The 21002-nt window shown below is 43.1% G+C and overlaps 1 protein-coding gene across 2 annotated transcripts in view; it reads right to left on the bottom strand.

Moving 5' to 3' along the window:
- The window catches only part of DIMT1 (DIM1 rRNA methyltransferase and ribosome maturation factor), a 166362-nt gene that overhangs the window by 53353 nt on the left and 92007 nt on the right, over positions 1-21002 (bottom strand). For both annotated transcript variants that reach the window (XM_069627338.1, XM_069627339.1), the window contains exon 10: positions 15870-15933. In XM_069627338.1, coding sequence (XP_069483439.1) covers positions 15870-15933 — 64 coding nt within the window. The remainder of the gene's footprint in view (positions 1-15869; positions 15934-21002) is intronic.

The raw sequence follows: 21002 nt of genomic DNA on the forward strand, positions 1-21002 counted from the left end.
TTGTTAAGATCAGTATTAAGAACAGCTAAAAACAATAAGAAAGCTATTTAAATAGGATTGTCATTCGAGTTCATTTGTTGATTAAAATGAATGCTCATTATATAATGCAATTTGATATAGGGCTACTTTCCAGAGATGATCAGCTCTGCAGTTATAACCGTGCTCTCTGCTCCATATATTGTAATCCAAAATTGTTGGAGCAAGGGTTGTGTACCAGGCGGCTATAACTCTTAATATAGTAGGGCATTACATGACATTGGGCGAGGAGATGACAAGAAGTCTCAATTTGGACTTTACATAATATACAAGTTCTTTCATTATGTGGAAATTTGGTCCATCGCCCCTTATGTTCCCTAGTGGGAAGTATGTTAAAGCGCAAATATATAATAAATCTATGAATATTCAATGATGATTTTATTAGGTAAGTGGGGAGATGGTCCAGACGAAAACTGTGAGGACTAAAAACAATATAATTTAACTTGCTACTCAGATAAGAAATATTCACTATAACATCATATTTATTCTTTTTTTTTTTAAATAATATGCACATTAGGGACAATAATCAAATCCTTCACCTCAATGTCCAGATTATAAAAGTTTTCTATTGCTGTCACCCTTAATTGGGTAAGCAATGTGTTGGTACAATCCCCATTATATAAAAATCGAGCTAAATAACATTGTTTGGAATAGATAGCGAGGAACAACTTACACTGCCATAGTAGCCAAAGAGTGGATGGACGGCACCACCAGTGTTAGGCAAGGTTTGTATGCAGTACCCTATGGGACCACTACACAAAACTAGGACTAAAGGTGCAAGCAAACCAACCTTTTGTATAAGTCTGTACTACACAGTTTTGGTAGCGTTGCTGAGCAGCCAGGCTTATCTAAAGAGGAATGTGAGCTGTAATGATGTTGTTACACAGAGGTCTACAATCACAAGTATTCAAACAGACTCTTACACTGAAGGTTTCTTGGTAAAACACTTATTAACTTATTTCACAGTCAGTTATAAAACATTCACTAGAAGGAGGTAATATATCTCGCACACAAATATACTTCAGTACTTTACACTAAGTTTCTGAGGCATTTAAACTACTTTGAAGGAGGAGCAAAATGACATTCAGAGTACTGTGAAGTAGGAGCAAAAAGGCATAGGTTAATAAAAAGAAGCTTACAGCTATTCTTAGACAGTGCAAATACTTTGAGTTCACCAGAGGAGTCAATTCAATGCAATAGGTTAGGCCAAAGTCTTATATAGGATAAATCAGTTCTGGTAGTTAAACGGAAAAGTCTTTGACAAAAGTTCTGAGAAGTAGTTTGTAAAAGAAAGATTTGTATGTTGGGTCACAATCTGACTAGGCCTGCAAGTTGCCAAAGTTTCAAGCACTTTCACAGTGAGAGGTAAGTTCATTCGGTCGGGTTTTCACAGTACCTTACAATGAAGAAAAAGATGCAGCTGAAGACTTCTGTTCCTGGCAGTTCCTGCCGATCTCGCTGTTCCTAAGCCTCAGCTGTTCCTAAGCCTCAGTCATGGGGACAAGAGGGAGGACGTCGGGGGACTCCTTCACTGCACTGGGACTGGTCAAAAAGCTGGCAAATCAATTCCGGTAGCTGTAGTCAAGCACACAACCTCTCCCTGGTTATTCGGTTTCCTGCAGCACTCTGAGGTAAATACAACCAGCTCCGAGAATGATATCCAGGTGGCTTAGTGTCGAGCTGATTGGTCCCACCAACTCAAAAGGGAGAAGTCGTTCTGGCAGGTGCTTCTCTGTCGAGATGAACTTGCCAATTCGGACGTGCAGCAGGGCTTCACTGAGCAGACCAATGGTCCAGGAGTTGCAGCAGCTGTCCTCTTCAAGCTCGTCTTCGGTTCTTTCGTTCCAGTGGTTGACTCTGCCTTCTAAGCCAAGAGACTCGCCTTTTATTCAGTTCTCTCCCATTCATTCCAGCCTAGCTGTCAGTCACCCAGCAAAGCTTTCCCACTGGAAGTGGTAGATAAATATAAATATTTAGGGGTTCCCATTTGTAAATGGTCCCACCTTGCATTTCTATGGTGATTTTAGAATAATGAAGAAATGGCTGGTACTTAGGAGATTTGTGCGAAATAAGGGTGGCAATAATTTGAAGGGATTGGTTGCGAAATATGGTAAAAGCATGCTTCCTGGGATAATTGATGGCTGTTCCATCTATCCCGAGCCAATGATGATGTGGGTGGATAGATTTCAAGGTACAATTCTGAGAGCCATACTGGGTGTACCACCCTCGGTACCCTTTCAGGCGCTCCAATGCAAACTCGTTAGGAAGAATTCTCATAAATGTGCCAATTCCTCCCACCTTGGAGCCCTCCAGCTCTTTTGCTAAACTTTGGGACTTTGAACTTTTTAACTCAATGTCAATCTTTTCATTTGTGTCACACAGCACCCTCAGTGCAGACACACAGGGGAGCCTTTTTAGGCTACCCCAAGGTTTAAATACCTTCTCTGAGATAAACTACTGTTTCCCAGAGAAAGTAAAGTGAAATTGACTTTACTAGTCTTTTCAAATTCCTAGACCCAGCACACACTATCTTATAACAGAGTGCTGGAGGGGTTAACTAGTATTCCCTATGTCTAGAAACTCATGTAGCAGTCAAATGGTCCCCCAGGGACTCTCCCAAAAAAAAAAAAAAGGCAGGTCTTTTTTTTTTTGCATAAAGTTCCTCCACAGTCTGCAGGTCCCAGAAACCCTTGCTCTTCAGGAGCGCAACGACGCTCGGATGCTCAGCGAATTCGCCGGGCCAGACTCCAGTGGCAACTTCCTTCTGCAACTAGGCCCCCAATCGTCCATCAGGGCCTGACACTCCTCCGGCCCCACAGATGTGCTACAGGCTTCTGATGCCACAGTCACTTCTCACTATGGCACCAACTTCGCTCCACAGCGCCATCTCACCAAAACAGCACTTTTACAGCTGCTACACAACATCAGGCTGTTTCTTCTTCAGTTCTCCTTCGCTCTCCTACCACACTCCGGGTTCTGGTTCCTCGTCGCCAAATGAAGTATCTGAGTCAGGAATGACATGGAGCAGGAACCAGGCTGACTCAGGTAAGTATAAAAGGAACAGGCTTTATTCTTCTTAGTTACATAGGTAAAGTTCATGAAGGGTAGGAGAGTACGTAACAAGCCTCTGCCCTGGTTCGCAGTCTAACTCCAAGTCCGAACCGACACTCTGTGGAATCCCCAGGCCTCCCACACTCCAAGCTCCACCTAACCATTCTATGAGGCCCCTGCATACACTCAAGCAGACAGTACAATCACACCAGGATACCACACTTACCTCTTACTGTAGAGTTGCTTGCATCTTCTACTTCTCACAAGTCTAACAGCTTGTGGCCCTACATTAATTCATTTCTTTCTTCAAATACTTCTAAAACATTGTGCAAAGACATTTCTACTTACCTGCAAATAAGTGCTTCAGCTCATATAGACTTCTGCCTATTGACTTTGGCTTAGCCTGTTTCACTGAATGACTTATTGGGGGATCTGGAAGTATTTGCCTGCTTAAGAAATATTTGTGATTGCTTGCTCTAATAATCTTTCCCTATTCTGAATGCCAAGAGTAGTACATTAATGTCAACAGCACCCTAGCTATTTAAGTCACCTGTGGGTGTAGGCCATCTCAAATGGGTATTTAATGATTTGGAAACTAAGAGTGTATAGTTTTGAAGTATATTTGTGTGGTGTTATACCGTGCTCCCTTCTGAAGAAGGCTTAAATTAACTGATGGGTAAATAAAATAATAATTGTTTCATCAAGAAACTCTGTGTGTAAGTGTTTACTTGAATAACGTAACTTCCCTACAGCTCACATTGAACCCTCTTGAGATAGGCCTGGCTACTCGTCCACACTACCAACCTGTGGAGTGCAGACTTATACCAAAGGTTGGGTTGCTATTGCCTGGAGGTCAGGGTTGTTTTAGTGCACCCAAAGGGTACTGCATACAATCTTGCCTAACAATGGTGGCAGGCGGTGAGGACATATTGTAGAGTTGTTACACTGAGATTTGCTTTGCTTTTATTCAACTAATACCTTCACAAGGCTAAGCTCCACTGGAATAGCAATTATATAAACAAGCCAAATATGGATAATTTCAGTCAGGAAGCCCTGGTCATTTTGACAGTAGAACAACAAAGAAATGTGTAAGGCCAGGAGCATCCATGTTAAAGGAAAGAAAAATGAACTCATTACAAGACTATTAAATCATCAAAGTCTGGGTAGTATGCCTGTCACACCTACTAACCCAGCAAATGTGGATAATCATATTGAGGATGATAATTCAGAGTCTAACTCTAATGTCTTAGAAGAGTCAGAGGGGGGAAGAGGAGTCTCAAGGAAAGAGCCCATCTTTACTTCAACCAGCGCTTTTACCTCAAACTTTACCAGTTCCAGTACTGAGTCCAGAATTTGTGTCTCTTGAGAAAACGAGACTTTAGAGTTCAAAAGATTACAAATCCAAGCTGAAACCAAGCATCAAGACATCAGGTTAAGGGAAATGGAAATGCAGCATGCCCTTGAGATGAAGAAATTGTCTGTTGAAAATAGTTCTATCCCAGAGTCTTCTAGGTCTTCCAGTCCAAAGAGACCTTGCATGCCTAAAGAAGCAGAGAGTATGTACGATGCAAAACATGCTATTTTGGATTGGTTGGGTGCTTTTGAGTATTACTATGGGATTCAGGGTTACACAGGGAATCAGTTGATTCCTTGGCCCTCGACTAGGCTCCCCCAGGTTGCAACTGATGCTGTAATGGAGGTGGGGGGGAACTTGAAAGATTGGAGTATGGAAATGTGAAGCTAGCTTTGATAGCTAGATTTGGGAAAACTCCTTCCCAGTACCTTAAGAGGTTTGGGACCCCCAAAAAGACTGGGCTACCTGGGTGTGGGAATGTTTGAAACACTTAGATGGTTGGGTTAAGGGTTACAGAGTAACTACTTTTGAAGGTATGAGAAGTCTATTTTTGTTGGAATCTATTTTTGATGCCTACTCTCCTGAGCTGAGACAGCACTTGGCTGACTCAAAAGAGATTGATCCCAAGAAGCAAGAAAAAGCTGCTGACTCGTGGGTTGCCAACAGGGCTACTCACAAGGATTCTGGGGCAACTCATAAAAAGGATAAGGGGGAGACAGATGACAAAGAGAATTCTAAAACCTCCCATACAAAAGAGGACCACAAACATAAGAAGGGAAAATACCATGGGAAACCAAGTCAGGTCAGCAGAAACCCCAATTCCAGAAAACATTTGGTAAATGTTATGCTTGTGGGTCTACTGACTATGTGAAAGGGAATCTCAGATGCAAGGGTAAACCTTCAGGGTTCCACACTGCCTCCTTAGCCTTCATCCCTGAGGGAGAAGTACATATGGCAAGTGTAAACTCATCTATTGGCTGAAGACCCCATTGGGATCTCAGCCAGTGCTTCTTTACTGTCCCTGGGTTTGTGGGAACAGCAGAATTTAGATGTGTATAACTCTATACCAGATAACACCAAAGAATACTACAAGGACAGTGTACTTGTAAATGGTCAGGAGACCCCAGCCATTAGAGACACTGGGGCCAGCATCACAGTGGTGGATGAAACTTTTTTTAAACCTGAGGATGTTGCTAAGGCACCTAAAGGCCCCACTAATCTTGCTGGAGGCCCTCTCCAGATGGTTCCAATGCTACCAGCTCCCATCCAGTGCAACAATATGACTGTAAGAATACCTGTCAGTGTTCGGAATGAGGTGCCTGGGAGAGTCATGTTGGGGAATGACTTAAAGATTCGGAGTTGTACCAAGCACCCCCAGGCCTCCCAGTAAAATGAAGCAGGAACAACTAAGGCCAGAGAGCTCACCTTGGATGACTTTCAGTGGGTTATTACAGAAGAACCTAGAACACCCAATCCCAAACTTCTACTTCCAGGAAGAAAGAGGCAAAGGGGAACCCAAGGTCTCAGGAAACAAGAAAAGTAGCACTCCTGTGCACAAAACCAGGACATCCCCGAGAGGACAGTCCCAAGTCACACCTGTGACTCCTTCACCAGCTGAGGCCGAGTGTGCGAAACCACCAGAGGATGGTGAGTCAGCTACTGATGATACAGAGCTGGAAGAAGACCTTCCTCCTGTTTGAGATCAGGATCCTAAAGACCATCCTGAGCTGCAGACTTTGCTTGGCGGCCCTTGTAGGGCAGACTTCAGCAGAGGTCAAAGAGAGTGTCCTAATTTTGAAGGTCTTCGCCAACAGGCAGCTTCCCAGCTGGAAGGGCAAGAGCCAGGGAAGCACAGGTTGTACTGGGAGGATAGCCTCCTCCACATTTAACATATTGAGTCTTCTCCAGGGGACTACAGAAGACTTGTAATGCCTCAGGAGGTGAGACCCCAGTTTCTACAGTTAGCCCATGAGATTCCTCTAGCTGGTCACTTAAACTTTAAGACGACCAAGGAAAGGATTTCTCTTTATTTTAACTGGCCTAGAATGGGGTCTGACGTAGATAGATTCTGTAGAAGCTGTCACACTGGTCAGACATCTGGCAAGAGTGGAGCCAAGAATGTGTCACCCTTAGTGCCTCTCCCAGTGGTGGGAATCGACATAGTTGGTCCCTTGGACCCTCGCACATCTTCAGGCGACCAATTTATATTGGTTGTGGTAGACCATGCTACCAGGTATCCTGAAGCTATACCTACGAGTACTGTTCCTGCTCAGGCAATGGCCAAGGCCCTACTTGGTATTTTTATCAGAGTAGGTTTTCCTAAGGAGGTGATCTCAGATAGGGGGACCAATTTTATGTCCCACTACATGCACACCATGTGGAAAAACTGTGGAGTAACCTACAAGTTCTCAACCGCATGCCATCCCCAAACCAATGGGTTGGTAGAATGGTTTAACAGAACTATGAAGAGCATGATAGGTGCTTTAGAAGAACCCATTTGAAGAAAGTGGGACCTTCTACTGCCATTCCTTCTCTTTGCCTGTAGAGATGTCCCTCAAGAAGGGGTTGGCTTCAGCCCCTTGTGAGCTTCTCTATGGTCATCCGGTTAGAGGTCCATTGACCCTAATCAAGGACGGGTTGGAGCGTGCTCCTTCCCACAAGCCAGTGAGAGTCACTGACTATGTGTTAGTCTCTGAAGGAGAACGACACAAATGATGACAGAAGCTTCTGATAACTTGAAAGCAGGTCACGCTCTGGTGAAGCATTGGCAACACCAGAAGGCCAAAATGGTTGAGTTTACTCATGACCAGCTAGTTCTAGTTATGGTGCCTACAAGGCATCAAAACCAGCTAGTTCTAGTTATGGTGCCTACAAGGCAGAGGGCCTTGCAGGACAAATGGGTTGGACCCTTCAAGGTAGTGGGAAAACTTGGGGCGGTCAATTATTTGGTGGATTTAGGCAATCCTAAGGAGGCCCCCAGGGTCTTTCACACCAACCAACCAACCAACCAAGGGCCTATGTCTCCAGACCAGACCTGGGAACTTTGCTTCTAGCCTCTAATCAGGAGGAGGAGAGTAAACCTCTACCTGACCTCCTCAGGGGACAACCTTTAGATGGAAAGATAGGAGATGCTACTAAATATAAAATTGCAGACGTTCCATTTTCCTGTGGGAATACCATACATTTTGCGTAATGTAGAACCTTTTGTCCTGCTATCATGGAATAGCTGTGGGCTAGCTAATTTTCTCAGATGGTTTGAAAAGCTGGACTTGGAAAAATATCCTGATGTGATTTTGCTCCAAGAAACTATGCAGATGTCACATTTTGATGTTGCTGGTTTTGTATGCTTTTCTCAATATGCGACCAGGGGAGCCAAGGGTAGGCCATCTGGAGGTCTAGCGATTCTTATTAAAAACTCTTGCAAGTTTGCCTCAGTGTTACTTTATAAAGATGCCGCGATCATGGCCGTCAAACTAACTGTACAAGGGTCACCTAGGATCTCAATGGTGATCATATGCATATATGGAATAAATTGTGTGTCTCTTGGGAGCAACTAGTGGAAACTATTGATATAATACTTGAAAGTGCAATAGTGCGAAATGATCAGGTGGGGTTTGTGGTGGGTGGGGATTTTAATTCTACTTGTTACCAGCCGCTAATGAAAAATGTTGCTGGAACAACCAATTTAGCCCAAAGTACTGTCAAGAATGGACAGAAAAGGGTAACAAAAAAAACATTGAATTGCGACATACAGTTGGGACCACCCAAATTAACTGTGAGGCCCTACACTTGGAATCGTGGTTGTTTACGATCTTATATTGTCTATTTCTATCTCTCAACCTCACTTTTTAAAAGCTGTGAGCCAGTCTCAATTATCAATTTGGGATTTGGTGACCACTTGGCAATTTCGATCAGGTTGCAGGTTCCAAATTAGCAATATAATGCTAATCCATGTTTTGAGCTAATTGAGATGGATAGACCTGAACTCTCTATTAAATGGAGTCCATCCGTCTGTTATAAGCTGATGTGTCTTATTCAAACGGACCCACTATTTGGCGTGAAGGGGGCGCTCGACTGCTCCTATAATGAGGATCTTGACTCACAGATGACGATTGGGATACAAAGACACTTGAAATATATATCTTGAGTTAAAATTGGCAGAGAAACCTAAATTACATAGGCATGCTTTTAAATGCCAAACTTCGCCAACTGGGAAGAGTGCAACTTACTGTTGAATTATATGGTCGAGAAAAAAAAACATATAATCCTAATCCATAAAAACAAAATCAAGAGATTAAATGGGATTTTATGCTTAAGGACAATCAACGTATGATGTATCGCTTGTACAAATATGATTCAGGACAGATTTGGGCGATTCTTAGGACCATGAATGGTAGCAATGTAGGGATGAAAGAACCTGCAATTCTGGCCTCGGTATGGGTGGGCTACATTACTCAAAAATTTAAACTACCACAGAATATCAACATAAAGGGACCTCAAATATGCTGATCTCATATTAGATCATTCTCCATGGTCAATTGAATATGTTGAGAATGCTATTGAGAAACTCAATAATCCAAAAGCAGAAGGTCCAGATGGGATCCCGCCGTGTTTATTGAAAGCTGATCCTAAGGTGTGGGCGTGGATGCTCAAAAATAAGTTTGATAACATATTTAGGAACAGAAAGATCCCAGTAACTTGGTGTTCTGCGACTATAATTCTTGTTTATAAAAAAAGGAATTGCAAGCGAGCCATCACATTTTATACCGATTGCCCTAAACGATGCGGCTTCTAAAGTTTTTACTCAACTGATCCTAAAAGAATTGCAAATATATATATATATATATATGAACAAGCACACTACTCTGTCCAAATTCCAGATTGGGTTTCGGAAAATGATGGGTTGTCCATTGAACGCGACAATTGTCTCCAACTACAGTGTCAAACTAAGCGCCCTCATGTAGGGGCTGTGTATATGGCTGCTATTGATTCAAGCGAAGCATTTGACACAGTGATCAGAGAAGTTCTGTGAGCAAAGATGATTCACTAAGGGTTCCCCCCTTCATTTGGTAGCACTTATCTCACTCTTGCACTCCTCTACTACCTATAGAGTACGTTTAAATGCAGAGGGGGCACTCACAGACGAAATCCCAACAGAAGTTGGGTTGCAACAAGGCTGTTCTTTGGCAGCGGTTCTATTTAATTAGTATATCTCGGACCTTGAAAAATGTTGGGATGATGCAATTATTTTTCCGGTCCAACTTGGCCATCTGAAACTTAATTATATCGGGTTTGCAGATTACCCTTTGATATTTGATCAAACTCCTTTTGGGCTTCAGACCAAACTCAATCTCTTGATGAAATTTGCAAAATCTCACAACTTAAATATAAATCAATCAAAATCTCAAATTGTTATCATTTCCGATTGGATGAGAAAGTGTCAAAATTTGAGTGGTTTATTGGAAATGCAAGTCTTGAAACTGAAAACCATAAGATATGTATGATGCACCTTATCTGATCAATACTCAAAGAAATGGTGGAAGGAGCGGTTGAAAGGAAAAACTCAGACCGCTGACATCTCAAATGTGTATTATTTATCGCAAATATTGTAATTTTTCAATGATGCCGATTATCCAATTCTATCTGCTCAAAATTGAACCAGTGATTACTTACATTCTAGACATCTGCACTATTGAGATAGATGATATTCTGGATATAATCCAACGGTCAATGTGGAAAAAGGCCTGGCCCAAACAATTCCTAACAATATAGTACCTCACAAATTAGGTCTGCTACCTCTATCAGTTAAATGACATTGGAGACTGCTGAATAATTATGTGAAAATGCTACTCCCTCCAGGTAATTCACTTTATGAAGATCTTAACTCAGCAGGGTCGCTGACATCTCTGGCCATATTTGTAACAAAAATTAATGCACTATTAGATCTGATTGAGTATCAAAAGAGGATTTGGTTGCAGGACTCGTGCTGCCAAAAGAAGTTTCAATTGTTTTATTGGTGTATGCAGTCGGATCGGATTGGTAGATACAAGTCATATATGGAATTTGCTACTTTGAGAAGGAAATGGGGCGATCGCTGAAAATACTTACTACAATTTCCATGTGTATAGCTAGAAAACCATCTACGTTTTAAATTAAATCAATTCCACACAAATTAACGCATACAATTCTGGGAAAGGAAAGAGAAAGATATTAGTGTACAGCTGAGGAAATGTCGCTTTTGCAAAAATGAAAATGACATTGAAAGTCTCAAACACTTGGTGATGTTCTGTGAGTATTTTGAGGCTCTAGGAGTTAAAGAATTTGGACATCATATGTTGACGAGATCCGTTTTATCTAGAAATTCATTATGGATGAGATGTATGTGGGATAATAGCACTAATCTGTCATCAAATTAACTAGAATCTTAGTAGTGATTGATGAACCTTTATTGTTACCTGTACGTGAGGTGTAGCTTATTTAGTTTTGTTAGGATAACCTAAAGCAATGGTGTGGTTTGTTTAAATGTTTTTTGTCTTGTTATGAAATATGTATAGAACGTGGAATGTTTTTGCTTTAGTTGAAAAATATGTATATTTGAATTGAATCTGTCTACTGCAAAAGAGATATGCGGATATAGAGACTGATATTTTAAAAATTGTGAATATCCTATTTGTGAATGAATCATGAAATCTTGTTTTTAAATACTTTAATAAAATCACTGTAAAAGTTTTCTATGTAACCAAACACAATAATAAAAAAATAAAAAAAATGAAGGAGTTAATCTATCTTTTGATCTGACACTGGAACAAGAGGAGTGCAAAGCTCTGTTAAATCAGTTTGCCCCTCTGATTTCACTATCACCAGGCTTGACCCCTTGGGGCCAGCATGAAATCCTCACTGGTGACTGTTTAACTGTTAAAAGCAGAGGTTACAGAATGTCAGACCATGTAAGAACCCACATAAAGGAGGAGGTCAACAAGATGCTTGATCTCGGGATAATAGGGCCATCTACAAGTCCTTGTTCTAGTCCAGGTGTTCTAGTACCAAAGGCAGGATCCAAAAAAATGGAGATTCTGTGTGGACTATAGAGCCCTAAATGCAGTCCCCACGACAGATGCCCATCCTTTACCCTGGTCAGATGAGCTGGTGGACAAGCTTATTTATTTTTTCATTTTTTAAAGAGTATTTATAATGCGCTTAAATACCGGTTTCTAAGCGCGGACCCGGAGATCGAACCTGTGTTGCTTAGTGTCGTCTTGCTTCCAAGGTGAACATGTTGCCTCTTTAGCTTTCCTCCCGGGACGCCAAGTACCTCAGTACACTTGACCTAACCTCAGGCTATTGGCAAATAACTCTGACAGACCATGCCAAGGAGAAGACTGCATTCTAGACCCCCGGAGGCCTCTACCAGTTTAAGGTTATGCTTTTTGGAGTAAAGAAGTCTCCAGCTACATTCCAAAAGGATGGTCAATCATGTTCTGAATGGGATGGAGGACTTCTGCATGGCATACTTGGATGACATTGCAGTGTTCAGCCCCATTTGGAAAGAACATATTGATCACTTAGGATATGTATTGTATTGCAGGCTCTTGAACAGGCCAATCTGACCATAAAGGCAAGCAAATGTCAAATTGGTCAGAGTAAAGTGGTCTACCTTGGACATGAGGTAGGAGGAGGTGAAATAAGGCCATTGCCTAGCAAGGTACAAGCTGTACAAGACTGGGCCACTCCTACTACTCAAACCCAAGTGAGAGCCTTTTTAGGTCTCACAGGTTATTATAGGAACTTCATTGAGAACTATGGGACCATAGCGTCTCCTTTGAATGTGATCTCCTCACCCAAATTCCCCAAGAACGTCAGTGGAATGAGGAATGCACCAAGGCTTTTGAAGGACTTAAGAAAGCCCTTTGACAAGCTCCAGTCTTGAGAGCTCCTGGCTCCTGACTACAACCAATCCTTTATTGTTCAAACAGATGCTTCCAATACAGGTGTAGGTGCTGTTCTGAGTGACCTGGGTGAGAAAGGCAGGGAACACCCAATCTGCTTCATCAGTAGGAAACTGAAGGACCCTGCACTTTCAGTGCAAGGGTACATTCAGTATGGCTGTTTGAGTGCGTATCGTCTCTTGTACACTCAATGCGTTATAGGAACAACCCATGGGGTCCCATACAGAGCTCTTCTCCTACCTGTTCCAATATGACAGCGGAGATGGGGGGGGTTAGGGATAATGTGCCCAACTGATCTACACACGCTCTTGTAGGATCAATTTCTATCTATTGGACCCAGTGCAAGATCGGACTCACACAGGGGCACCTCCAAGATGCAGGTGGCTTTGCTCCATTAAAATAAAAAAATGCTGTCACCAATCAGTGGAGCCAAAAAGTAGCTGTAGAAGGGACTTGCTGAGGGAAATATGGTATCTTGCAGTATCCTAACCCTGAGTGACGTTGGTAGGCTCGGGGTGAGCAAGTTGTAATTTTGTCACTGAAGAGGGAAACAGATGGGCGGGGGAAGTCATCAGTGAAATGACAGGTAAACCAGATGAGAATGTCAAAAAAGATAGCATCTTGCATCACACGTGTAGGCATGAACATCTGTTCACACAGCACACAGTTCACATGTTAGAATCATGCAGGCTAATCTCGAGCACAACAGTCATCAGGTTCTAAGAGGCACATTTTCTAGAAGGTCCACCTGCATTTCAATGTTTATTGCCTGTTTTATGCTCTACTGTGAAAGCGAGCCAGTGCATGCTGATTTCCCACCTGAGCAGCACAGTTTTCAGCTTTCATAATCATAAGGGAATTTAAGGTCTTCTAATCAGTTTGAATCGCAAAGGTAGTCGCTTTTAGATTGCGTCTCAAGTCTGTCAGCACTAACAGTTCTGAAGATTCTTTTTCAATAGTGGCCCACATTTGCTCTTTGTTTATCATTATTTACTTGTGCATTGGCTTATTATAAACCTTTCACAATGTGTAAAATCAACAGAAGAAAGAAATTACGAGTAAAAAAGAAAAGAAAAATGAGTCGATCACATCATCTAACTACAACTAAAGTCAATGAAACGCTAGTGCAAGTTTGGATTCCCCAGCAACATTGCTCAGGTTTGAGTGTTGTCATATTTCTCAGATTTAAATTCCTAATTTCATTAAGTGCCAGAGCAATCAGTTAAGAGATTTCCATGTTTTCTTAGTGCCTTTGTTCTTTTTTTTTTACAAAATCGTCAGTAAGGATTAGTTGGAGTTCCTGTAGCTCTTATATTCAGGATTTCTCAATTCTACAGAATATTAAAAAATGAAATCCTAGAAAAATACGACCAGTTGAACAGGAGAATTGTCCACAAGTATGCAGACAGAAAATCTCGATTCCTTCCTGAAATGACTATATGTGTCTAAAGTGTAGACCTTTTAATAGCTTTTTGTTTACCAGATTCAGGTTATTAATTAATGTCCAAAGATCGGTTTCAACATGAGCTAGTGATGCATTACATTTCTTGATTAGATCATTTATCATGTTACATGATTGCACTTCCGAGGTGGATATAAGGGGCGCAAAGTCTTTAGTTTGGGAAACACAATTTTTCTATGGAAGGCTAGGAGGTTCCACGCAATTTGGGCTTGCAGAGACAATGGGCTCACTATCAGCTGCACCTCCTCAGAGGTATTCTCCCTTTCCTCACCTTTCACAGAAACTCAAGGTTTACAGAGCGTCCTCTCTAGGCTTGACTACTGTTAACAGCCTCTTCCTCAATCTTCCTCCATCCTCCCTTTGGCCCCTTCAACTAATCCCGAATATGATTGCAAGACTTATTCTTGTCCTGAAGCCCAGGGAACCGCATCTCTCCAGCCCTAATTTCTTTCACTGTCTCTCGGTTGCTGCTAGGATCAAATTCAAGACCCTCTGCATCATTCACAAGGCTTTCTGGGGCCTGGAAACCCGCTACACCCAACTCTCTCCCTAAATACTTCCTCCACTAGAGCCCTTTGGTCTACTAGCTCCAACTCTCTGCAAGCCAGACACTTCTCTAAGCAAAGAGTGGGGGTAGATGTCTCTCCTCCACAGGAGCATCCCTCTGGAATGGTCTCCATGCCCCTCTCAGGCTTGAGCCGGATCTCCTTAAGTTACGGAAGTTCCTCAAGACCCTCCTTTTCTTCTCCTTCATTCTCCCCCTTCCCCTGCTAACACCTTCTTCTGCCTTAGTGATGGGCTGCCTGGTTCCTCCGAGTACTACAGGGCACCAGCCCCCATGTACAGTCCACCCCCCTTTCCCTGCACTTACCTGCATCCCCTGGCACTTGCCCATCAACGTTTTCCCTTCCCACCTAAGCACTTTGTTTTTGGGCAGACCAGCACCTCCCCTCCAGCCACCACCTCCCTCGCACTCCTTGTTCTGCACTTGCACGATCCGAATGTCACAAGGCCTAGTAGGACTGTTATTGCATCTTTCTCCCTTGTTCCCCCCCCCCCCACCCCCACTTTTTGTCTTGTGGCGCCTTGAAAAACCATTTGTTGTATAGGCACCTTACAAATATTCAATACATAAATAAATAAATGGGCTAAATTCATATCCGATTACCACTAAGGGTACGCAATTAGGGAGAGCCAAGGCTCCACTGTAGGCTATAGGTTTTGACTGGTTTAGACCAGTCTCTGTCCCTTGTTGGAAATAGCACATTCTGTGTGGGTGGTCTGGATTGAATGGCAGATGTATGGGCCAACCTGATGGGCTGGATTCATGATCCTTTGCCCCTATATGTCACTGGTGGGCTGGCTTCAGCCAGCCCCTGAGTGGCGCTATGCAAGTGAAAACCCTATAGCTCATATTTCTATTGGAATTTTCAGAAGAAACGTGTTTCTTATCTGCAGGAGGATTTCTCACTGATCTGGCCATATGGGCTGGATGCTATGGCCTGGGTTGGTCTTGGTTGCTGATTTTGCTTCTGTCTTGAGGGGCTATCTACTAGGAAGGCTGTTTGTCCTTTTTGGTCATTGGGATGTCGGTGGCAGAGAAAACATACCCAGGGACAATATGGGGCACTTTTGAAGGACCACTTACTTTGAAGCGTATGAGCTACAAAGGCAGCATACAAACAAATGTGCTGCAGGCTCCAGCCAGACCTTGAATTAGGCCTTACTGGAGAGAAAAAGATGAGGAACCCTAAATGTCAGAAACATGAGAAGGGGAGCTAACAAAGTTAGTCAAAATGGGGCAAAACAGGACCCCCCCCTAAAGTTGGCAAATAGCTTACAAAAAAAAGTGTTAAAAAAAACGTTGAACAACATACATGGATAGACATTAAAAAATGGAAATCTGGCCGAAGTTAATGATTTCATTTTTTTAAGTGGTTTTATTTTTTAAAAGCATAGTTCCTTCTAGAATGAAATGAAATACCTATTTTTCATTTTCTCCAATGTTATTACTACTTACAATATTATGGAGAGAACAGTGAATTCTGTAATTTTTCTCCAATAGTTCTTGCACTGCACTGGATCTAAAACAAAACAAAAAAACACTGTTCACACAAATCAGAATAAAAGTGTACCAACTCAGAAAAGGCAATATATAGGGTACAACAAACTAACTACTACTGTAATCAATAATAACTGAAGGGAAAATGCAAAGAGCAAAAAAGTGCTGCTTTCCTCCCATAAAGTTATATGGGACATCATTTCTTTTTGCTTCGCTTGGATTCCTGACCTGACTTTTTGGACGCAAGTAAAGCTCCCTTGCCCGGTTTGCTCACTCTTATGGGGAAACTAATTTGTCTCCAAGACTATCAGTATTGTGAATGTCTTGTATCGTTACAAATGCACACATCACCTTAAAGTGAAGTGTGGATAGGATACTTTGTACCATTATAACATTTTCTGTATTGGCTTTTTGGTTATTTTTACAATGTGCCTAGGAGTAGCTGTTGGCAGCATTTCATTGATTTTTTTTGCCATGTGTTGATAATTTTACTTGTGCAAATGGATATTAAGGGAGGCCAGCCTCCTAAGAGGGCCCACACCACAAGGGTTCTGCTTGTCCTTTGTGCATGTTGTTCATTGCCTTCTTCCTGCCTTCTCAAGTTAGGAAATAACATATGAAATGCCCTTTCCCGGGGAAAGCTGCTGCTTTAGTAGGAAAAAGGGGTGGGTTGTGTGCAACCCTGGATGTGGAGGCTTGGACTATATGGTCCCAGTACACAGCCAGGTGCCTGAATGTCTGTTGTTGGGCAGATGATGGTGGCCAGTGGCTATACATGACTGGATAGAGATTGCCTGTTTGAATGGTGCAGATTCTTGCCATTGGTGGGCTTGGGCATTCTCCCTCCCAAATTTTGGATGAAAAGAGGGCTCCTGCAGCCAATCAACAGATCATCGTTGGAGCCCAGTCATCTGTGAAGCAGAGCAGCCAGTTGAAAACACTGCAGAGGACCAGCACTAATTCCAGTGTTGTCCCGGTTTAGCCTTGCTCCTCTGTCTGCTCCTCAGTATGTCGACTCCTGGACCAGTGGGAACAACCAGTCTCAACCCCTTCAGAAGTGTCTCCAGACCAACCAGTGTACTGACCAGCTCTTCCCTGGGCTACCTTGCTGCAGCAGCCAGTTTCTGAGTGCATCCTTGGAACTAGGGGATCATCAACTTGCGTTTCAATAAGCCTGCTCATGCATTTGCAACCTTCTTGCATGATCGGAAGTTGTGCTGGGCCTGCTCCATTGTTCATCCATTGCAGATAGTTTGTCGCTGACAGTTGTGATTCCCATTGCAACACACCTACCCCTGGAGGTATCCTAAGGTGGCCTGCTATGCATACACCAATATTTCTTCGTTTGGGTGTTCTACTGGAAGCTGTCTGGAACAGGTTGCTAAACACAGTGACCGACAACCTAAATTCTGAGTTTGTAAGTAATCTATGCACCTATAACTACTGGGCCTTCCTCAACAGGTCCAAGCACAACAGATTGTGTACCCTACAAATTCAGAAACACCAGCAGCAGTTTCTGGTGAAATCAGAGGAGGGGGGGGGCATTTGGGTTTTAACGACTATTAAGCTAATACACCTGTTCCGTCTCCCTCTGTCCTCTATAGGATTACATGGGCATACAGTCCTGTCCTTAGATCACTCTTTCCTGACTTTGGTTGTTGGAGCCCAGGTGAGGGATCCCTTCCTAGGACTATGTTAAGGACTGGAATTGAGGGAGTTTACTTACCTGATATTTATGTAACTTATTGACTTATTAATCATGACCACTGACATAATCAGTCTGTTCAGAAACCTACCTGTGAAGTATATCCTTTGGAACTGGTGGGCACAAGACCTCCAACCCATCTTAGGGTGGGACTTTATAAGAGCAAGGGAAGATGTTCTATGATTATCCTGAAGTGTCTTTTCTATTTGTAAATGGATCTGCACACTCAACCTTCTTACATTGGTTATTGAATCAAATGCTATTCCATTTCTCCCGAGGGTTAATGTATATGCTCGTTATATAGTATTGGTGTGACAATATTCAACTAGAGGTTTTACTTGCGTAGTTTGCATGTTGAAGGGCGAATAAATTATTGTATGTTTTTATACTTTTCTGTTTAACTAGAATTATTGGTGTTGATCAGTGTGGACTCATCACAGCCCTAGACCACTCTCACACCCTTCCTGAAACTAAGTCATGCCGCTCTGCTACCTTACCTTGATTGGGTTAGGCTAAACTCTGTCTTCCCTGTTCACCAAAACAGGACGGCCTTCTGTTGGGGAGATTTATCAGTTTTATGCTTAATCCCCTCTCCTAGTGAGACTCCCAGCACATTTTGCTGGACTTCTGGACCCTTTTCTTGTTCTCCTGAACGAGGGGAGCCTTTTCTCCCCTTATTAATTCTTAATGCTCTATCCATGGGAACGTTGTTCTTTATGTTTTACTTGATTTTATCCAGTCTGCTTTTCTCCATATCTCTTAAAGGCATCCGTGTTACACTTTTGTAGCACACGGCACCCTCTGTGCAATGTTACTGGGGACCCTTTGTGTTCTCTTTGTTATAGCCTTTAATTTGTCCTAACGACTGTTCTTAAGGATTGATGGATAGTTTGTATCCTTCCTAAAACGTGAATTTATGAGGGATTAGCACAGCCCAACTTATGTGGAATGCTAAGGGGATACCTATTATCACCCTTCTATCTGCTCCTGTGACTTTCTGGTCACAGTGGCAACCCTAAAGTTGCGGCTGGTGGCAGTGTACATGTTCTACCAACTTTAGTGCTATTTCTTTTACCGCAGACTGTATTCACAGCCTCTGTTATGCACCAAAGGGTCACGCCTATGTTCTAACATGGCTGTGCCTTTCATTTCCTGTGTGGTTGACCTTTGTTAGCCCTTCTTCTACCATTCTGGGAGGGGGAGGTCTGAATGCGAGTTTTGCCTTCGGCTGGATCCCTTTGTGTGTCTGCCTAGGCTCCAGTGTGTCTGAGAAGGCAGGAAGCAGGGGAGGAGCCTGAAACCGCCCTGTCCTTTGTCTGCTACAGTGCCTGAATGCAACCAGTTCCTACTGCGGGGCTGGCTGGCCTGACTGGACATCCACACACCCCTTTCTGTAAACTGCACGGAGAGTTTGCAGAGAAGTGAATAGGAAATCCTAATAATAAGGGGAGGTTCCGGAGGCAGAAGGTAAGTCGAGCACTGGAAAAGATCTGAAGCTGAAGACGACCAGAGAAGCCTGCAGGCCCTTCCAGTAACCGTGAAGCAACCACTGCTGTGTTGACCCCATTTTCTTATCGACAGAGGAGCTCCAAAGAGGATGACTCCTTCCCTTTGCCTGGTGGGACCAACTAGCCCTCAGACAAACTGCAGATCGACCCATCCCTCAAGGTGCTCCGACCTTGCAGGGCTGCAAACTGTGAATACCAGGGGACTTCCGACCCATTTGCAGTGCAACGTCTTTGTGTGAATGAATCCTCCCAGAACTTTGATGATCTCCAGTTGGACCTCCAGAGGTACAATCCCACTCATCCAAGTCCTCTCACCGAGTGCAAGACTGCAGAATTGGGGAAGATCGACCAGGCGGTAACCGTTCACTGTTGGCGCTGATAAAAAGGTACCAAAACCACAGATCGACATGAGAGACTTAAGAAATCCTTGTTGAGGGTCCTTTCACTGGACTGCTGCTGGGACATCCCCTTCAGAGTGAGAGAATTCTTATTTTGGTGCCAATTCCCTTCTACCTTAGAGACTCCCAGCTCTTTTGTTGGACTTTAGACTTTTAATTTTTATCCTAGAGTAAGTGAGACCCTTGTCTCACTCTCTCAAGTATTTTTCTCTGATTTGGACTCCGTTTCTCTTTTGGTTTTGGAGTCTAACAAACTCCAGAGGCATCATCTTTTGTATTGTGACACACAGCACCTTCAGTGCAGTGTCACAGAGAAATCCTTTGGATTTCTGTTAAGGTTTAAATACCTTCCCTTGGATAAACTCCGGTTTCCAAGAGTAGTGGTAGTGAAGTGAAATTGTCTTTACTTACCTTTTTCTCTTTGTAGACTCAGCACACACCATCCTATGTGGAGTGCTCGGGGTGTAGGGGGCGGGGGGATTTTAATTTATTTGTATAGCGCACCAGGCCCAGGGGCAACCGGGCGCATCACTTAGTTACAACATAAGAAAAACAGACAGAACCATAATTACAAAGTTTACAAGTATAATACAGAATTTACAGGTATAATAATAGCAATGAGAGGACAAGCAGATTATTTATACATGTACAAATTAAGCAGAGAACCCAGAGCTAAATGTCCTGGGCGGCCAGCCAGGTTTTCGTAAGGTGTTTGAATCTCGGGAATGAGGGTTCTGCTCTAAGCTCATTAGGAAGCGTGTTCCAGAGTTTAGCTGCCAAGATAGGGAAGCTAATTCCACCCGATCTTTGGAGATTGAAACGTGGATCCTCAAGGCAGTTTAAATGAGCCATTCTGTGGGGTCTAATGGAGTTGTGGGGGGCAAATCGGTTGGCCAGGTAGCAGGGAGCTTGGTTATGAAGGCATTTGTGTGTTAGAGCCAGGGTTTTCAGGGAGATACGGTGTGGGACTGAGAGCCAGCGAATATTGCGTCTGGTGTCGGATATGTGTTGGCGCCTGGGAATATTGAGGGCAGCTCTAATCGCATTGTTTTGGACAATTTGTAACTTGTTTAGGTTGCAGCAATTGGTGCCTAGGTACAGTGCATTGCAGTAATCAATCTTGGATAATACAAGAGTTCTAGCCAGGGTGACACAATTGGTTGCGGAGAGGAAAGGGCGACAGGCTGTAATAAGCTTGCAGGTATATGCCGCTGCGGAAGAGACCGAGTTCGTTTGTCTGGTCAGGGATAGGGTCGAGTCAATGTAGATCCCTAGGGTTTTTGTGTCCTTGGCGTTGGGATAATATTCCCATGGATGATGAAGGACTTGAACGCAGGGTCGAGTTTGGTAAGTACGTTTTTGTGGCGAACCGAGAATAAGGAGCTCAGTCTTTTCATCATTAAGACAGAGTCCGTGTTGAGCCATCCACGCCTGGATGACCTGGTAGATGACATTGATAGCGAGGGAGTCAGCCGTGTAG

The sequence above is a fragment of the Ambystoma mexicanum genome, chromosome 6p (assembly GCF_040938575.1).
Source record: "Ambystoma mexicanum isolate Mex_15411 chromosome 6p, UKY_AmexF1_1, whole genome shotgun sequence".
NCBI lineage: Eukaryota > Metazoa > Chordata > Amphibia > Caudata > Ambystomatidae > Ambystoma > Ambystoma mexicanum.